We start from the raw sequence: 19470 nt of genomic DNA on the forward strand, positions 1-19470 counted from the left end.
GATAGGCTTGTCCAGGAATTTGAAGTTTTTGCCTTGATTTTGTCCACCACCGCCCCGTCAATGAAAGGTTAATGTCTTCCATCCTCGACCATCCTCTTCCAAATTCAATTACCAGTTCCTTGGCTTTACTAATGTTGAGAGCAAGGTTATTGTTCTGGCACCATTTGGTCAGTTGATCGATCTCCCACCTATACTCTGACTCATCGTCATCTGTAATTCACCCAACACTGGTGGTGTCGTCAGCGATTTTGAAGATGGACTTAAAACTGTATCTGACTGCACAGTCAAGTGTATAGAGTGAGCAGAGCAAGGGTCTGAGCATGTGGCCTTGAGATGCTCCTGTGCTGATAGTTATCGAGGAGGAAGTGTTGCTGCCAATTTGTACAGATTGTGTAAGAAAGAACTGCAGATGCTGGTTTAAATCGAAGGTAGACACAAAATGCTGGAGTAACTCAGCCGGTGAGGCAGCATCTCTGGAGAGAAGGAAAGGGCGATGTTTCGGGTCGAGACCCTTCTTCAGAATGATTTTGTACAGATTGTGATCTATTGATGAGGAAGTCAAGGATCCAGTTGCAGAGGGATGCGCAGAGGGATGATTGTGTCGAACACTGAGCTGTAGTCTATGAACAGATGCCTGATGTAATATTTGTGTATTTATAAGGCGTTGGATAGGGTCTCACGTGACAGGCCAGTCAAAGCCAAAGGAATCCAATGGAGAATGGCAAATTGGATATAAAATTGGCTCCATGGTAGAAAGTAAAGATTGACTGGAAGTCTGTTAACCAAAACGTTTCCACAGAACCCACTTAGCAGCCCCTTGTTTTTTGTAATATTAATCATTTACACTTAACTATACTGGACATGATAATGAAACCGACAAATCCACATTGAAGAGAAATGTAAAATGTTTATTTATTTATCGTACCAGTTTCAAACTCGGCTTGTTGAGTCTCATCGTCTGTACTCGTTCTAACCTAGCACACAGCTAACAATGGTCTGTTTCCTTTATCATCTTTACTTTTTTGCATATCTTTGAATCATTTGTTCTATATCTCACCGTCTATATCTCTCGTTACCCTTTTGCCTGACTCTCAGGTTGAAGAAGGTTCTCGACCCGAAATGTCAGCTATTCCTTTTCTCCAGAGATGCAGTCTGACTTGCTGAGTTACTCCAGCTTTTTGTGTCTATCTTCGGTTTAAAGCAGCATCTGCAGTTCCTTCCTACACATAAAATATTTATTTGACGTCACCAGCATTCCTTTATTCCCACCAATGATAGCATGTGGTTTGTATTTTATTTTTTGTTTCTTGTTTTGTTCTTAAATCACAGAGTTATATTTTGTAACCAAATCTGCTGACACAGTTCCAGAATCTAAGCAAGTTTAGAAAGTCATGTGAGCCATGAATTAGTGTCTTCAGTTGGAAACTAGCAAGGACCTTTATAAAATCAAGTAAATATTATTTGCTATTATGTGCCATAGAATGGGGTATTAGAGTGCAACATCCACAAATCATTATTGATGTACACAGGGAATGTGGAGATATTTGAAATGTTATGCAATTATGTCACTCTTCATTAGATCAATTTCATGGACAAATCAGCTTCTCGTGCCACAGAATTTAATAGCTTCCATCTCATAGCAAACTTGCCTCAAACACTGTCTTGGCTGCATAACCCTGCACGTCATCGCGATTGATGATGATCTGAATGACTCGATGCCAAACCTCCTCACTCACGTAATCTCCAGCAATTCTAATCAGGTTCAAGATAGTGTCGACATACCAAGTGTAGTCCATAGCATATTTTTCCGCTAAGATTGCTACTTTAAGTACCTAGAGGAAAAAATCAACTGTTGAAATGTACAAGAATGTTCAATGGGCAGACTGATGAAGACTTACTGTAAGCATAAAATCTCAGTGCCACTCCATGAAAATTGCGGTGATGGCTGCACCACCGGTGATGCCATCATTCAGATGAGATATTAAACCATGGACCCATTATCTCTTTCAGATGGATTTAAATAACCACATGATTACATTTCAAAGAGCAGGAGGGATGCACAGACTTATATACAGCACAGAAACAAGTACTTCAGCCCAACCTGTCCAAATCGACCAAGATGTCTCACCTAAACTAATCTCCTTTGCTTGTGTTTGGCCCATATATCCCTCTAAATCTGTCCTATCAATGTAGTCCAAATGTTGTCCACTTCCTTCTCCTTGGTGAAAACAGAAGCAAAGTCTTTTCTTGATCCTTGAGTGGTATTACTTTCTCCCTGGTAACCTTATTTTTAATATAGGCTTGGAATTTTCTTTAATCCGACTCGCAAAGCCATTTCATGGCCACTTGTGGCCCATCTAATTGACCACTTGAGTTCTTTCATTCTTTCTTTATATTCTTCAATGGCCCTGCCTGACCTCATGTTAAATGGCTACAACTTACCTCCAACAAAGAACAGATTATTCTGTCTTTATTTTAAAAATATAGCAGAAATACATTCCAATACAAGTAGAACTCACAATTTCTTCTCGGATAGAATAATCGGCATTTTCCAAGTATTGCAGCATTTCTGACACTATTTGCTGGGCATTGCTCCGGTCACACATGCCATATAACAGGTCCATTGCCCTCTGTCGCACACTTACATCCCTCTCGGTCTGAAACAGAGATATGTCCAAATTAGTAAATCTTTGAACTCACTGGGCTGCTTTATAATTAGGGCAATAAACCTCTTCACATTAAGATGCAGTGAAGCTTCACAATCACTGTCCTTCCAATGGCATGGTTATATATATAGTTTTCCAAAGAGCTGCCAAAGATTGTTACAATCTAAGGCATTAGCAAAGAGTGAAAGGGGAAACAAAATAAATTAAGGTGGACCAATCAGTTTAAAGCTCATAAAGACTGGTTTTACAATTCTGTCATATTAAGATTAATTTAGCTAGAATATTATAGATGAAATATAGAAACATAGAAAATAGGTTCAGGTGTAAGCCATTCGGCCCTTCGTTCCAGCACAGCCATTCAATATGATCATGGCTGATCATCCAAAATCAGTACCCCGTTCCTGCTTTCTCACCATATGCCTTGATTCTGTTAGCCCTAACAGCTATATCTAACTCTCTCTGATGAATAGCTATGGCTACAAAAAAAGGTGGGCATGGAAGCGCAAGGTGGACTGTGCGTATGTGGACTTGCTAATTGTGCTGTGCATAAACAGAAACACTGATTGAACATTTATCCTAGATTGGAGGACTTTAGTTGTGGGATGAGATTGGATAGGATGGCTTTCTTCTTCTTGCGTATGGTGTGCACAGCCTAAAGTTGTAGGACAACTTGTTCTATTTGATCTTATTTGATTGTGCATTCGTTGAAACAGGGCGGACCACGTGAAGGCTGCAATCTCCCAACCCCGGGATGGCTTTAGAATTATAGAACTTTACAGCACAAAAACAGAACACCTCTGCCCAATTCCTCCATATTGACCGAGATGCACATCTATGCTAACCTCATTGCCTGGATTAGGCATGCCTCCATGCCTTCCCTATCCAAGTTCCTGTCCAAATGCCTTTTAAATGTTGTGATTGTATCTGCCTCCACCACCACTCTGCTTGTTGCACATACCTGTATTCATCACTGTCTGTATGGAAAAGCATAACCTTCACATCTCCTTTATATGTCTCTCTTCTCAACGCAAACCCGAGTCCTCTGGTTCTTCGGTGCCTTGACAAAATGTTGACTATCTATCCTGTCTATGCCCCTCATTGTATAAACTATTTAATTATGTAATCATATAATTGACCTGTTTTCTCTGTAGCAAACGAGGCTGAGGGGTGCACTGATAGGAATATACAAGATTAAGAATGGCATATACAGTATAGGGGTAGTCAAAATACTTTCCCCTTGGTTGTTGTACAGAACAAACCGACTCCATTGATTGAAAGTGAAAGGAAAGTGTTTTAATGGGGATTGAAGGGTAAGTGATTTTACACAGGGAATGTTTGATATTTGGAATGTGTATTTGGAGGAGATGGTGGAATCAGATGCAATTACTACATTTAAGTGGCATTTAGGCAGATGATTAAATAAGCAAGGCGTAGAGGGATAAGACAAAATGGATTTAGCGGGTTGAAGCGCCTGTTCCTGTACTGTCAGACTCCGTGAATTAATAAGTATAATGGCCAGACCAACAATGACCTACCATCAGTGACATAATCGAAGACTACTACAAATTTTTGAAACATTCATCGTCAAATTTTAAAAATTACTACAAACCTTTGGTCCCAATATGGACAAAAGGAGCCTTATTCCAAAAATGAGGTATGAGTATTTGTCCTTGACCATCTGTGACGTATGGCTGTCTTAGTAACACTGAAGTTCTTTGGAATGAAAGAGAAAACTTGCTACTGGCCAAATTCGCACCCTGCACAAATAACTGTGGTTATTGGATGTCAATCACCTACATTCCAGGAAATCACTGCAGGCCTTTATTAGGGGCCCAAACATGTTCAGCTATTTTATCAATGACTTTGACAGAGGAAGACTCAGAAGTGGAGATGTTTGCTAGAGTCTGCATAATTTTCTATTTCGTTTGTATTTCCACAGATTATGAAGACCTTGAAAAGATTCTGCCATTAGTGGTAAATAACATTCATACCGCAGAAATACCAAATAACAGCCATCTCCATTGAGACACGAAATCCTTGCCTTGACATTTGCAATTTCCATTCTAGGGATGTCCTTGGTGGTCACCATTGTTCAGAACAATATCTGACCAGCCGCAGAAATACTGTGGTTCTCCAGTACATTCAGCCCATGCCTGCATGCAGCAAGGTCTAGATAATCATACAAGTAGCGGGTGTCATTCATGCCACACAATGAGTATTTCTACCAAGAAAGTCTCATCGCTATCTTGTTAATGGTGAGTCCCCTACCAACATCCTCCTGGGGTCACTACTGACCTGAAACTCAATAGTCACATAAACATAGTGGTGACATGAACAGATCAGATGCTGGGTATCCTGCAATGATCAACTCATTTCCTGGCATCTAAAGTCTTCTCACTGTCTATAAGACACATCAAAAGTCTGAAGAAGAGTTTTGGCCCGAAACGTTGCCTATTTCCTTCGCTCCATAGATGCTGCTGCACCCGCTGAGTTTCTCCAGCACTTTTGTCTACCTTCAAGAAACTGTCTACTTGCCTGGAAGTGCATAGTTTCAAAACACTCAAAGTTCAAAGTGAATCAGGATTAAGCAGCCCAGTTTTGTGCCACCCTAAATCTTCCATCATGAGTGCACCTGGAAAGAGTGTGTATCATCTACAAAACACACTTTAGTAATTCATGAAAGTTTCTTTATCCTATGACCAGAAAGACAAGGCCAGCAGCATTTGCAAGTTCCATTCCAACTACCAGGTGGCGCTAGGAATGGCTGCCTCGCCAACAGTCTGTCTGTCCCTTCCTTCTCTGTTGTTTCTTTAGTATGTGTTAAATGTATGTTTTTAATGTTCTTTAGCTTGTTTTGTGTGGGGGGTGGTGGTGGAAACTTTTTTGAAAATCTCTTACCTCGACGGAGATGCGAGTTATTTCCGTATCGTATCTCCGTCCGCACTGCGGCCTAACATCAAGGAGCTGGAGGCCTCTGCCGGAGATCGGCGTTGGGAGCTCCAACCGCGGCAGCCTGCGGGACTTTGACATCGTGGAGCTGGAGATCGCTTTGCCAGGGATCAACCATTGAGCTCCAACCGCGGGAGCCTGCGGGCTTTAACATCGTGGAGCTCGCGGTCCCTGGTTAGAGACCGACTTTGGGAGCTTCAAGCTGCAGGAGCTTTGACCACCCCGAAGCAGGAGCTTCGATCTCCCCGATGTGGGAGCTTCAATCGCCCTGACGTGGGGGCTTCGATCGCCCCAACGCGGGGACTTCGATCGCCGGCTGCAGGAGCTTCGATTGCCCTGATGGATGGTTCAATTGCCCCGACCGCAGGAGTAAAATGAGGGAAGAAGATTAGAGTTTATTGCCTTCCATCAGTGAGGAATGTGGAATCCGCTGTGGTGGATGTTTATGTTAACTTTTATGTGGATGTGTTTCTTGTTACTTTTTTCAGTATGCCTGTATGGTAATTCGAATATCACTGTACCTTAACTGGTACACGTGACAATAAAAGACCTTTGTAACCTTTGAAGTCACACATTATTCGAACGTGAACAATTCTTACTATTTCTTCGTTGTCATGGGATCTAAAGGTCTTGGACATCATACCCAACAGCATTGTAGATGTTCATTCATCATATGGATTGCAGAGGTTTAAAATGGAAGCTTACCTTCTCAAGAGCAATTAAGGATGTCTAACAAATGCTGTATCTAACAAATTCTGCAATTACCTTGGCATTTGCAGAATCTTACTCAGGGTGTATTTGCCGAGGGACACTGTGGAGAATACTTCACTGTACTTAACAAATGCTCTGCCTCCACTTTGATGCCCACATTTCACAGGATGAATAAACAAAATACTCTAACCACTGTGATGGGATATTTTATCATAAAAATGTATATGCTGATAAAGTCAACAAAAATGCAACAAGAGTTACCTTGAGAGCAATAATGACGGTTCCGATGTGCATCTTCACCGCTTCACGGGAGAATTCGGAGCTGGCCAGCAGCCACATGCTCTCCAGTGCCAGGTATCGCAGGTTGGTCTCGCGATGCTGCAGGAACTGCCCCAGCTGATTACAGGCACGGACAAGTAGGTTGGGTTCACTGCACAAATGCAGGTTAAAAAGAATTGCCTTTCCAATTGTCATGCAAACAGTATGATTCTCTTGAGGATAGACCCAAAATACTGGAGTTACACAGCGGGACAGGCAGCATCTCTGGAGAGAAGGAATGGGTGACGTTTCGGGTCTGGACCTTTCTTCAGACTGATGTCAGAAGAGTGGGCGGTACAGAGATAAAAATGTAGTCGGAGATAGTAAGACTGGCCGGACAACTGGGAAGGGGGAGGGGGAGGGGAAGGAGAAAGAGGGAAAGGAAGGGCTACTTGTAGTTAGAGAAGTCAATGTTCATACCACTGGGGTGTAAGCTGCCCAAGCAAAATATGAGGTGTTGTTCCTCCAATTTGTGCTGGGCCTCACTGACAATGGAGGAGGCTCATGTCAGAACGGTCAGTGTGGGTTCAGTGGGAAATTTGTTAAAATTATGTGTAACATCTTTTAAAAAATGAATTCAAAATGCAGTGTGGAAATTTTGTTAATTCTGGACCATGAATGTCCTGAGTGTGCCTGATTTACCCAACATGGTATTCTATAAATTTAGTCTTTCAATATTAAGCTGGGAGTTGGTTAGAGATAGTCAGCATAGTTTGGTGCATGAGAGATCGTGTCTCACGATTTTGAGTTTTTTGAAGAAGTAACCAAGAAGGTTACTTTCCGAATTAGGGGCCCAACCCCAAATGTCCCCAACAATGTTCTCCAGAGTTGCTGCTTGACCCGCCGAGTTAATCCAGCACTTTGTGTCCTTTACAGTATGTATCATTGATTAGTAAAAATTAACGTAAAATTAACAAGATGTCTATAATTGTAAAAAGCTATAATAGGATACATGAGCTAGGATAAGGAGTAGAGAATAACAGGTTATTTCTGTTGATTAACCCAATCTTTAATGTATGGACATGGGCGTATTATTCACATAGAATATTGACAGATCCAGTTGAAAAGCTAGCATTTTGATAAGCCCGTGTTATCGGTTCTGATACCTTCGGAAGATGTGAAACATCACCTTTGAAAGTATGCCCTCTGTAACCCTGAAACATGTTACCTGGGACTGTTGATGGACTCTAACATTATTAAATAATGCCCCTGTCCCACTTAGGAAACCTGAACAGAAACCTCTGGAGACTTTGCGCCCCACCCAAGGTTTCCGTGCGGTTCCTGGAGGTTGCAGGTGGTTGCCGGAGGTTGCAGGTAGTGGACGCAGGTAGGGAGACTGACTAAAACCTCCGGGAACCTCCGAGAACCGCACGGAAACCTTGTTTGGGGCGCAAAGTCTCCAGAGGTTTCCGTTCAGGGTTCCTAAGTGGGACAGGGGCATAAAGGGACTTGCCAGGACTTATAGCATTCACTCGGCAACAGAGGGATAGTTAAAAAGACATTCTATTAACCACAGCAAACAAAACATGGCCCTTTCTCCCTTGCTACCTCCAGCGCCTGCTTGACTTCTCAAGAATCTTTTAAACACATTCCACTCACCTATCATAGTGAATGATGAGGTTAATAGCCTCAAACAATACAGCATTCTTGGCATTTGAATACTGCACCTTCCTTGATTTGGGTGGCTCCTGAACCTTGTTCATGATGGTCTCAAGGCATTCGGTCAGACGTTCTTGGATAGCACGGTCCTCTGAGAGACACAGAAACGGTCCTTTAATCAACATCACTATTCCTTATTTAATTAGTCTCTAAAAATGTGGTATTTTATGATCCACAAGAAACTTTTTTTTTAAATAGGAAACATAAATTCCAGATTCATATCCTGACACGACAAGGTAACTAATCCCAGAATCTGAGATTGCAAATGAAAGAACAGATTATTAACCAGGGATGCTGGTTTAGTGACCTCCAGAAATGGTGCACATGCACATACCACAAGTGTGCTTCAACTCTTTGCTGCTCTCAAATTGCCACGAGCACCAAGCTATTCTGCAGAACATGGGTAAAAATATTAACCTTCTACTCTAGTCCAGTATAGGTGGGTGATACTTTTGCCCAGTGCAATCTATACATAACTAAAACTTTGATCTTGTTATCTTCCGGTTGCACATTCTATTTGCGCACAAACGGTTCGGGATAGCGCTATGATTTTTCACCAGTTCACTCACCGTTCTCCTGTGCTGCGAGTCCGCAATGTTTTGTTCCGATCGGTTGAATGTCGTAAAAGTTAGCTAGGTTTAAAAATCTTAAAAAACGCGCATGCGGATATCGATCTCTTCTCCTGCCAGTCTGCGCAGCGTGGATTAGTCTCTTCCCCTGTCACTCGCCGGGACGGTCCACCCCTTCCTGCGCCATCGTGTCTTTACTGGAGCTGAGGATGGCCGGCGGAGGTTTCCAACCGGACTTTCGGAGGGACCCGAAGCAGCCCCGCCCCGAGTAGCAGCCCCGCCCCGGGCAGCAGCCCCGCCCCGAGCAGCAGCCCCGCCCCGAGCAGCAGCCCCGCCCCGAGCAGCAGCCCCGCCCCGAGCAGCAGCCCCGCCCAGAGCATGAGCCCCGCCCCGAGCAGCAGCCCCGCCCCGAGCAGCAGCCCCGCCCCGGGCAGCAGCCCCGCCCCGAGCAGCAGCCCCGCCCCGAGCAGCAGCCCCGCCCCGAGCAGCAGCCCCGCCCCGAGCAGCAGCCCCGCCCCGAGCAGCAGCCCCGCCCCGAGCAGCAGCCCCGCCCAGAGCATGAGCCCCGCCCAGAGCATGAGCCCCGCCCCGAGCAGCAGCCCCGCCCCGAGCAGCAGCCCCGCCCCGAGCAGCAGCCCCGCCCCGAGCAGCAGCCCCGCCCCGAGCAGCAGCCCCGCCCCGAGCAGCAGCCCCGCCCGAGCAGCAGCCCCACCCCGAGCAGCAGCCCCGCCCGAGCAGCAGCCCCGCCCCGAGCAGCAGCCCCGCCCCGAGCAGCAGCCCCGCCCCGAGCAGCAGCCCCGCCCCGAGCAGCAGCCCCGCCCCGAGCAGCAGCCCCGCCCCGAGCAGCAGCCCCGCCCCGAGCAGCAGCCCCGCCCCGAGCAGCAGCCCAGCATGGGAGACCCAGCCCGGAGTCGGAGAAGTCACCAAACGGAAAGCTGAGACTCGGATCCCAGCAGAGAACGACCAGCGACCAGCGCCCGCTGTGAGTCCCCATCGCACCGCCAATTACAGCCACTACCCCTCTGGTCCCCCTTGCTGGCTGCTCCCGCCCTCCCACGTGATGCTCCCCTCTCCCCCATGGCTCTTCCCCCGCCTTTTCTCCGAGCTCACTCCCTCCGCCCACACACACCTCTCCCCCCACAACTCCCACCCGCCCATAACCCCTCCCCCCACAAGCCCCCCTGCCCACACAGCCCCCCTCTCTCACAATCCCTCCTCCCACAACACCCTCTTCCCCACAATCCAGCCCCCACCCCCACAACCTCCCCCCCTTCCCACACAACCCCACCCCCAGAACCCCCCACAACATCCCACCCAACAATGCCCCAACCCCCCCGCCTACACACACCCCCCCACCTACACACACCCGCCACCCACGCACACCCCCCTCCCACGCACACCCCCCTCCCCCACATCCCTCCTCCCCCTCCCACACCCCTCCCGCCCACATACACACTTTCCCCCCTTCCTACACCCCCCCCGCTACACACCACCCTCCAGCAACCCCCCCTCCCCCCCACACCACCCTTTTCCAACCTCCTACACCTCCTCATCCACACACACCCCTCCTCCCCTCCCACCCCTCACCCCTCTCGCCACACACCCCACTTCCCTCCCCCCCCATCCCCTCCCACACATGAAGCGGAGGGGGAGGGAGTGCTCAGGGATGAGGGGAAATGAGCCGCGCCTGCGCAGTTCGGGGCTTCAGGTGAGTGGTGGAATATGGCGTTTGGGAATGGGTTGCGTTGGGGGACCAGGCCTCCCGTGTTCCCTGGACCCAACGGGTCCCTCTTAGTCTAGTGTTGTTTACAATTCTCCCCAATTCAATACATCTGCTTGGCCCACCTGGAGGAGGATAGCACTGCAACAGTCGAAGCAGCTTCACAGAAAGCCATGGAGCAGGGATGAAGTAATAAGTGTAATCCTGGAGGTCAGATGATGCAGATGAAATAATCTGGAGGAGGACAAAATGAATTCAATATAGGACGCATCACATGACTAACCAAGGGACACACAGGAAATAATGGCAGCATACAATGACTCCTCTCTTTCATTTAAAAACATTTAAATAAACATTAGTAACAATATTGTTTTTTTTTAATGAATTCTAAATCACAGATCCACCTGACGACTCCTGCGACAAGAGACTGCTGATGCTGGAATTTTTAGCAATCTCCTAATCTTGGATGACGCTAGGGGATATTTCTCCACAGAAAAAAAGCCGTGGAAATTAATGTTTGTGGTACCAAATTCTCCACAAAATTACTCCACAATTACTATTAATAATTGTAAAAATAAGATTGATAAATTTCTGCTACGTTAAGAATATTACAGGTCACAGAACAAGGTCAGAGTAGATATGCACATAAGTTATGATCTAACTGAATGTTCAAGAATGAACTACAGATGCTGGAAAATCGAAGGTACACAAAAATGCTGGGGAAACTCAGCGGGTGCAGCAGCATCTATGGAGCGAAGGAAATAGGCAACGTTTCGGGCCGAAACCCTTCTTCAGACTGACTTCAGCCCGAAACGTTGCCTATTTCCTTCGCTCCATAGATGCTGCTGCACCCGCTGAGTTTCTCCAGCACTTTTGTCTACCTATGAAACACAGGATGTTAACTTGCCAGTACATAAAACAATTACAGACAGAATACTAAGGAGGTCTATAGTACAAGTGGGTTGCGGTATAAAAGTAATTAAATCTTTCTCCTTTGCTGCCTTATAAAATTCCTGCTCCCTAACAAATGCAGTTCCATAAAATACATGCAGTTACAGTTCAAAGTTTTCTTTCATCTACATGGGCCGATGCTTAGGTATTAAATGTGAACATAACAAATATTACCCGACTCAACCTTGAAACGGCCAAGGAAACAGACATTTTAAACTCTTCAGGGTTCTTTTGTGCAAGTGCAGTGATCAGACTTGTAGCAGCAGTTACAACACCCTGGATGGAAGAAGCAAAAGGCAATTAGGAATGGAATTATAGAAGGAATCTTTCAGCGAATGGACATTCTTGAAAGAAAATGTTGCATTATGTTACCAGATGCTGGTCATTCAGAAGATGAACCACGCGCATAGTCCATTCCCCCATGGGTACTAGATCAGGAGATGTCCTGTACAATCGCAGCAGACATAGGGCAGCACTTTGCTTTGCAGATTCCATAGTATCCCTGAAAATCAGGAGAAGTAGACCATAAAGTTCTTGAGCTAAATCAGATACATCAGGACTGACCCTACATTGTTTTCTGCCTAATCCCCATGGTATCATTGCCTTGTGTGAATGAGTTCCACAGTCTGCTAGGTAGAGAACAATTCTTTAAAAAATGACTACTCTCTTGAGCAAAGTAATTTCCCATTTCAGTCCTATACGGCCAATTTCCTATCCCAATAGTTCTAAACACTCCATCGCAAGGAAAGGTCTCTCAGCATTATCCCACAAAACTCTTTCACAATCTTTGATATCACATTTGCTTAAACTCCAATGAATATAGCCACTTCCTACTCAAGTGCTCTTCTTAGTACAGCTTTATAATCACATGAATCAATTATTGTACCAGCTCCAAGCTAAGAATATTCTTTCATCGGTACAAAGTCTAAAACCTCAAACAGTAATGAAGGTGTGATCTCGTCAAAGTGTCTTGATTCCTGTGTGCATACTTATTAATGTATTGTCTAAAAAAATATTGCTATTTTGATTCTCCCTCACATTTTGACATGTTATACTCCATCTGCTACTTTCTTGAATACTTACTTCACTTGCCACAGGCATATTTCTGTTTTACTAAGAGTTATTTTTACCAGCCAGCTTTTATATTGCAAGCAATCTTGAAAATCCTACCTTCTGTCTTTCATTTAAGTTGTTAATGTGAAATATACTGGAAATAGTTGGACCAGTCCCAATCCATTTGACACCCTGCTAAAAATAGCCTGCTATTCTGGAAATGACCCATTTATTCCTACTCTGCTTTCTCGCCTTCAGTCAGTACTTAATCCATGGTAATATATTCTCCCCAACCCGTAAGCTTTTCTTTTATGTGTTGCAACTTTTTGTATGGTGTCTTACGAAATAATTTTTGAAAATCCTGATATATTTGTACACTGGTTCCTCCTTATCGCCTCTGTTAATCATGGCCTTTTAAAAACTCAGACATGTCAGGAAAATTCCATGGCTGATCGGCACCAAGATATAGCCTTGTTTCATGCCAGTATCAATGCTAAATTCAAAAGGTACATTCTTTTTATTATGGATGGTTACCTTCATTATATCATGGAAGCCTTTGGTTAGGCAGTACATTTATTATTATTTTAAAAATATATATTTTTATTAGAAGCAATGTACAATAATATAAGACATGAATAGCATATTACATTTCATGTACAACTTCTTATTTTAAATTTAATAGTAAGAAAAAAGTAAGAAAAGCAAGAAATAGAGAGCAAGAGAATAATTATTATATAAAGTGATAGTTAGTTTGTGAAAAAATAGAGAAAAAGAGCCCATAAAGCTGTAAAGAGAGAGAAAACAAAAAGGAGAGGTGAAACAAGAAAAAAAAAAGAATAAAGAAAAAAAGAAAGAAAAAAAGAAAAATTGAAAGGGATATACATACTTCGTATCTTTACCCACCCCTCACCCGGTTCTGAAACAGTTAATTTCTAAGGTTATGTTGCACTATATGCTTGTAATAAGTCGACAAAGGGAGACCAAATCTTTAAGAATTGGTCTGATTTGCCTGATAGGACGAGTCTCATATCTTCAGGCAATACATTTATGTGGACTGCAAATTTTCAAAAGAACCTTACAGATCTGTTACTGTTGATCTATTTTAGTAAGTCTACAAATGCTGTTGTTTGCAGTAGTTTAGATTAGTTGGGTGTAGTTTATTATCACATGTACCAAAGTGCAGTGAAAAGCTTTTGTTGTATACTATCCAGTCAGCGGAAAGAGAGTTCGTGATTATAATTGAGCCATTTACAGTGCATAGATACATGATAAGGGAATAATGTTCAGTGCAAGATAAAGCCAGCAAAGTCCGATCAAAAATAGTCCGTGTCACCAATGAGGTAAATAGTAGTTCAGGACTGCTCTCTAGTTATGGTAGGATGATTCAGTTGCCTGATAACAGCTGCGGAGAGACCGCCACTGAATCTGGAGGTGTGCGATTCACGGGAAATAGAAGGGAAGTTAAAATAATTAGCAACTGGAAGATCCGCCGAGTCTACGCTTGGTTTCGCCAATGTACAAGAGGCCATATCGGGAGCACCAAATGCAATAGTTGAGGTTAGAAGAGGTGGACATGAATCTCTGCCTCACCTGGAAGAACTGCTGGGGTCTCTAGATGGATGTGAAGTATAGGGACAAATGTTACCTCTCCTGTGGTTTCAGGGGAAATTACCTGGGGAGGTGATGGTTTGCAATGGAAGGGATTTGTGAACCAACGAGACATGGAGGGAGCAGAGTGGTTTCCGTAGAAAGCGGGAAGGGGTGGGGATGGGAAGATGTGACTGATGGGATCATGTTGAAGGTGGCAGAAATGTCCAAGAATGATGTTGGATTGTATGATGTGTTTGATGCGGAGGCTGGTGAAGTGAAAGGAAAGAACCAGGGGAATTTTTGTCCTGGTTCCATCTGGAGGGGAGGTTGAGCAAGAGAAGAACTATGGAACACAGAGGAGATGCAGGAGAGGGATCCGGCTACGTTAGCAGGTGGGAAACCAAGTTTACTAAATAAAGAGATCTCAGATGTCCTAGAATGGAAAATATCTTAGGAGCAGATGTTGCGGAGATGGATAAATTGAGAGTATTTGATGACATCTATGCAAAAGGCAGGGTGGGAGCAGTCGGTGGGTTTACAGTGGACATCAATTGATATTCTGTCGCCGTTGACGGAGACAGAGAGATCATGAAATTGGAGAAAGGTTTCAGAGTGCAATTGAGGGCAGGATGGAAGTTAGTGTTAAAGTTAATTAAATCAATGAGTTCTGCACGGTGCAAGAGGCAGCCCTGATGCTGCCGTTGATGTAGCAGTGAAGGAGTTGGGGGAGCTAGTGTACATTTGGAACAAGGACCATCTAAGATGCTGTCTAAGAGGAAATATCTCTGCGGGTCTTGGAGACTACTAACAATAATTTCCTCGTGGCAATGTTTCGATTGCCATTATTGTTTTGGACTAGTCAGATGGAGGTGGCAGAGCTGATTTAGCGGCGTCCAGTAAATCGGTCACAGTCATGTTTTTCCACAGTTACTATGGACATTCTTGCAAACTCTCAATTGGATGATGATGTAATATAACAGTGGCTAGAATGGGCGTGTAGCCATTCCTTCTATAATTTGTCTCTGATAAAATACAAGACTTCCTCCTAGCTCAAGACATCTCAACAACTTCTTCGTCTCTCACATTCTCCGGGTCAAAGGTATAGCCTTGGGCACCCGCATGGCCCCAGCTATGCCTGCCATTTTGTTGGTTACATCGAACAGTCTTTGTTCCACGTGCACACTGGCCCTTTCCCCCAACTCTTTCTCTGCTAGGACTGCGTCGGAGCTACCTCCTGCACCCTTGGAGAACTCACTGCCAATTTCCACCCTGCACTCAAATTCAGCTATCAGAATTTCTGTTATCAGATAACATCAATAGAAAGCAGGCAACTGAATCATCCTACCACAACCAGAGAGCGCTGCTGAACTACCATCTGCCTCTTTGGTGACCCTCAGACTATCCATGATCGGACTTTGCTGGCTTTACCTTGCACTAAACATTATCCCCTTATCATGTATCTATACACTGTAAATAGCTTGATTGTAATCATGTGTTGTCTTTCTACTGACTGGTTAGCACACACCAAAAGCCTTTCACTGTACCAATAAGGTTCTTTAGTAACTTGTCAGTTTCTTTGTTGAACTAAATTAATGCGCATGTTGCAATAAACTAAACTGAACTGAATTCACCTGGACTATATCGGACACCTCTCTCCTCTTTCTTGATCTCTCTGCCTTCATCAATGACATCTATTACAAACCTAGCTATTCCTATAGGTTTCTGAAGTACACTTATTCCCACTCTGCCTCTTGCAAAGATGCTATCCCCTACTCTCAATTCTTCCGTCTCAGCCGCATCTGCTCCCAAGATGAGGTTTTCTATACTAGGACTCCCGAGATGTCCTCATTGTTTACGGGATGTGGGTTACCCTCTTCTGTCATAGATGGAGGCCTCACACGTCTCCCCTGTGTCCCGTAGTTCTGAACTCGCTCCTCCTCTCCGCAGACGCAACAAGGACAGAGTTTCCCTGCACCTCACCTTTCACCCCTCCAGCGTTTGCATCCAACAATCAGCCTCCGACATTTCCGTCACATCCAGAGTGATCACTAATCACATCTTCCCATCTTCACCCCTTACTGCCTTCTGCAGAGAACACCCCCTCCACAACTCCTTGGTTCACTTTTCCCTTCCCACCACAACCACCCCCTCCTCAGGTACTTACTCCTGCCAGTGCAGGAGATGCAACAGCTGTTTTTATACCTCTTCCCTCAACTCCATCAGGGACCCCGACAGTTCTTTCAGGTGAGACAGAGGGCCACATGCACCTCCTCTAATCTCATCGACTGCATCCAATGTTCCCGATGTGAGCTCCTGTAAATCAGTGAGGCTGAGCGTAGACATGGACACCGTTTCGCTGAACATTTATGCTCAGTTCGCCAAGGCCAACAGGATCTCCCGGTTGCTAACCATTTTAACTCCCCTTCCCATACTGATCTTTCTGTCCTGGGCCTCCTCCATTGCCAGAGTGAGGCCACGTGTAAATTGGAGGAACGACATCTGATAATTCGCTTGGGTGCCGCGGTATGAACATTAAATTTTCTATTTTTAAGTAACTTTTACTAACATTCCCCTTCCTCTCCCCTCCACCTTCCTTGGCCCCCTTTCTTCCACTCTAGTCATTTAACTAGTTCCACAGCTCGCATAATGTATCCCTCCTGAGATCACACCTTCCCTAACCAACAATTGGCCTACCAGGGAACTACCCTGCCTGCTGGCCCTGATTTGTCCTGGTCCTTTCTCACCTCCAGTTCTTTCCCACCCCTCACTCCCACTTTCGGTATGGGGAGGGGTGCCGACCTGAAACACCACCTATCCTTTTTCTCCAGAGATACTGCCTGACCCGCTGAGTTACTTCAGCACTTTGTGTCTATCTTTGGTATAAACCAGCATCTGCAGTTCCTTCCTATTTCATGGAAACATATAACATGGGAAACAGCCCCCTGGCTCATTGAGCTCATACCGTTCGTCAACCACATGTTTCCATACATCCTACATTAATCCCATTTATTCATAACTCTTACTCTTAAATACTTAATAATTTCCTTTAATGGTTTAGGCTATTTTAGTCATTAGTTAAATGGCAATCATACTTCTATGGAATTGACATCACAGTTTAAGCCAGACGAAGCACAAACAGCCAATTTCCACACTTTAAGAACATTAGAGGTTGGGTTTTCAATGACAACTTGGTGGTCACTATTTATTTAATTAAAACTTAATTCATATTCCATAATGGGATTTGAACTGGAATATCCGGATCATTTAATGGGGCCCCTGGATTACTAACAACAAAGAAATGTAGATGCTAGGAACTTGAAGTATAAAAACAGTCTTCAACTTGAAATGTTTACTATATTTCTCTCTCCACAGATACTTCCTAACCCACTGACATTCTCTTTAAATTTCAGAAATCCAGTATTTGTTTTTTTAATCTTTAATTTTCTGTGGAATTGTAGGTCAGCAAACATCAAGACTTTCAAAGACAGTCAAGGAATCAGAGGCAGGCAGGAATGAACCAAAAATGAACACTTTGATGGTCGGATTGCCTGCTGAGCACAGTTTATGTTCGTCCTGGTTGTCCCTAGGAAATATTAGGCCCATCACGCTCATGATATGTTATGATAGCGCCATTGGAAACTATTACATAAACCAAATCACCTCAGCTTTTAAATATGCATTTATTTGTCATGATAACTTACCCAGCAACAAGTATTTTTGGAATCTCACTAACAAACGCTTCTGCCATTTCCTGGCTTCCAACATTCGCAATGCAATGCAGGGCCAGACCCATGAAGACATGGTTGTGGCTGGCGAGGTCATTCTTCAGAGCATTGTTTATTAAACGCATCAACTCACTGTTTGAATTCATTAAGATCGAGATGAAAAGATAACCCTGCAAATATAGTTAATAGAGATAATAAATGCAAAACTTGTATTATGCACTGGCATAATGGCATGTGGCACTCACACAAACATCATCTGATGCTCTCCTCCAACATCGGTGCTGAGACACAATCTACACTATATTTCACGCAGATATAGAATGGGAAATACTGTCTCAGGTAGCAACAGCTGGATGGTTGTTACTCATCACAGAATGGTGACGTTTGTCACTCAGATATAACAAAAGATACACTTTGTCCCCCGACCTTCCTGCAATCAATTTGATGTACAAACTACCCAATATCCCAGGTATAAACCCCAAAGTGAGTGGGGTGATTTCCTGCTAATCTTCAAAATCGCTTTCACTTTTAGCTTAATCCTACTAAATTAATCTTGTTTTTTTCCCCAAAAATAAACTTTATTCAGAATATAAAATATATATATATATACAAAACAAAATAACTCTGCAAAAACTCTCCAACCATTCAGTATTCTATTCATTCAATAGTCTTGAACTCAGTAGTGTTCACATCTATCTTTAAACAAAAACAGCCTTGCCACTCATGTGGTCCCCTGGGTTGATATCCCTTCGCCAAGAGCATCTCACTCCTGATAACCACATTTTCCTGGCAGTTATCGCGAAGAAGCACTGTCTCAGCACAGTGGAGGTCAGCCTGCCAGACTACTATGGCACTTCTCTTGTAGTGGGTTTAATAACAATGTTGGGAGTGTTGCCGGGTGTGCAATGTGTGTTCAGAGAGGGATGAGATTGGAGAAGTCAAGACAGCTGACGTCACGCCGGCAGTTGAACGGTTCAAAGGTTCAAAGAGGATAGAAAGCCAGGGGGGGGTCCATGACATGGTGGAATGTCAGGAGAAGGAGTCATCACTGGGAGGTGACCTCTACTGAACTGAGACACAAAGTGCTGAGACACAAAGGCATGGAGGCGGAGAAAAGCTCCACATCATGGTGGGCTCGTAACGTATTGAGGTATTGGCATAGGTGTACAAAGTTAAGGCCTTTGCTGAGGACTGACCATTCTGCATCAGAAAAAGGGTTGGGATAATGGCTAGGGTGAAAGCCAGCCTCAGAGGGGGGCAGAGGGGTGGAGGAAGACTTGGGGGAAGGCACTATGAGGGGTGATGGTGGCTCAGAGGAGAGGGGTGTGTGATGGGTGGTGGTGTACGTATTTATACCTATTTCATGTTCCACCATTTGGCCTTCTGTGCCGTGGCATCTCAAATTTCATGAAAATATTTCATAATTGCATGGAGAGTACCTACTTTTTCCCACGTCTTCTCTAAATTTCCTAACACTTATCTTAAACCTGTCACCTAACAGATACAAATCTGTTAAAGGAAATTGTTTCTCACTATCTACCCTATCTATAGGAGGGGGC

At 44.4% G+C, this 19470-nt stretch overlaps 1 protein-coding gene across 4 annotated transcripts in view; it reads right to left on the reverse strand.

The window, feature by feature from the left end:
* LOC116984310 (AP-2 complex subunit alpha-2-like) overlaps positions 1-19470 on the reverse strand; it is a 73850-nt gene that overhangs the window by 32318 nt on the left and 22062 nt on the right. For all 4 annotated transcript variants that reach the window (XM_033038426.1, XM_033038425.1, XM_033038424.1 and 1 more), the window contains exons 4-11: positions 17888-18081; positions 11916-12045; positions 11718-11819; positions 10718-10826; positions 8244-8394; positions 6588-6756; positions 2520-2657; positions 1650-1832 (exon numbers count right to left, since the gene is read on the reverse strand). In XM_033038426.1, the coding sequence (XP_032894317.1) occupies positions 1650-1832; positions 2520-2657; positions 6588-6756; positions 8244-8394; positions 10718-10826; positions 11718-11819; positions 11916-12045; positions 17888-18081 (1176 nt within the window). The remainder of the gene's footprint in view (positions 1-1649; positions 1833-2519; positions 2658-6587; positions 6757-8243; positions 8395-10717; positions 10827-11717; positions 11820-11915; positions 12046-17887; positions 18082-19470) is intronic.

Source organism: Amblyraja radiata, chromosome 20 (assembly GCF_010909765.2).
Source record: "Amblyraja radiata isolate CabotCenter1 chromosome 20, sAmbRad1.1.pri, whole genome shotgun sequence".
Taxonomy (NCBI): Eukaryota; Metazoa; Chordata; class Chondrichthyes; order Rajiformes; family Rajidae; genus Amblyraja; species Amblyraja radiata.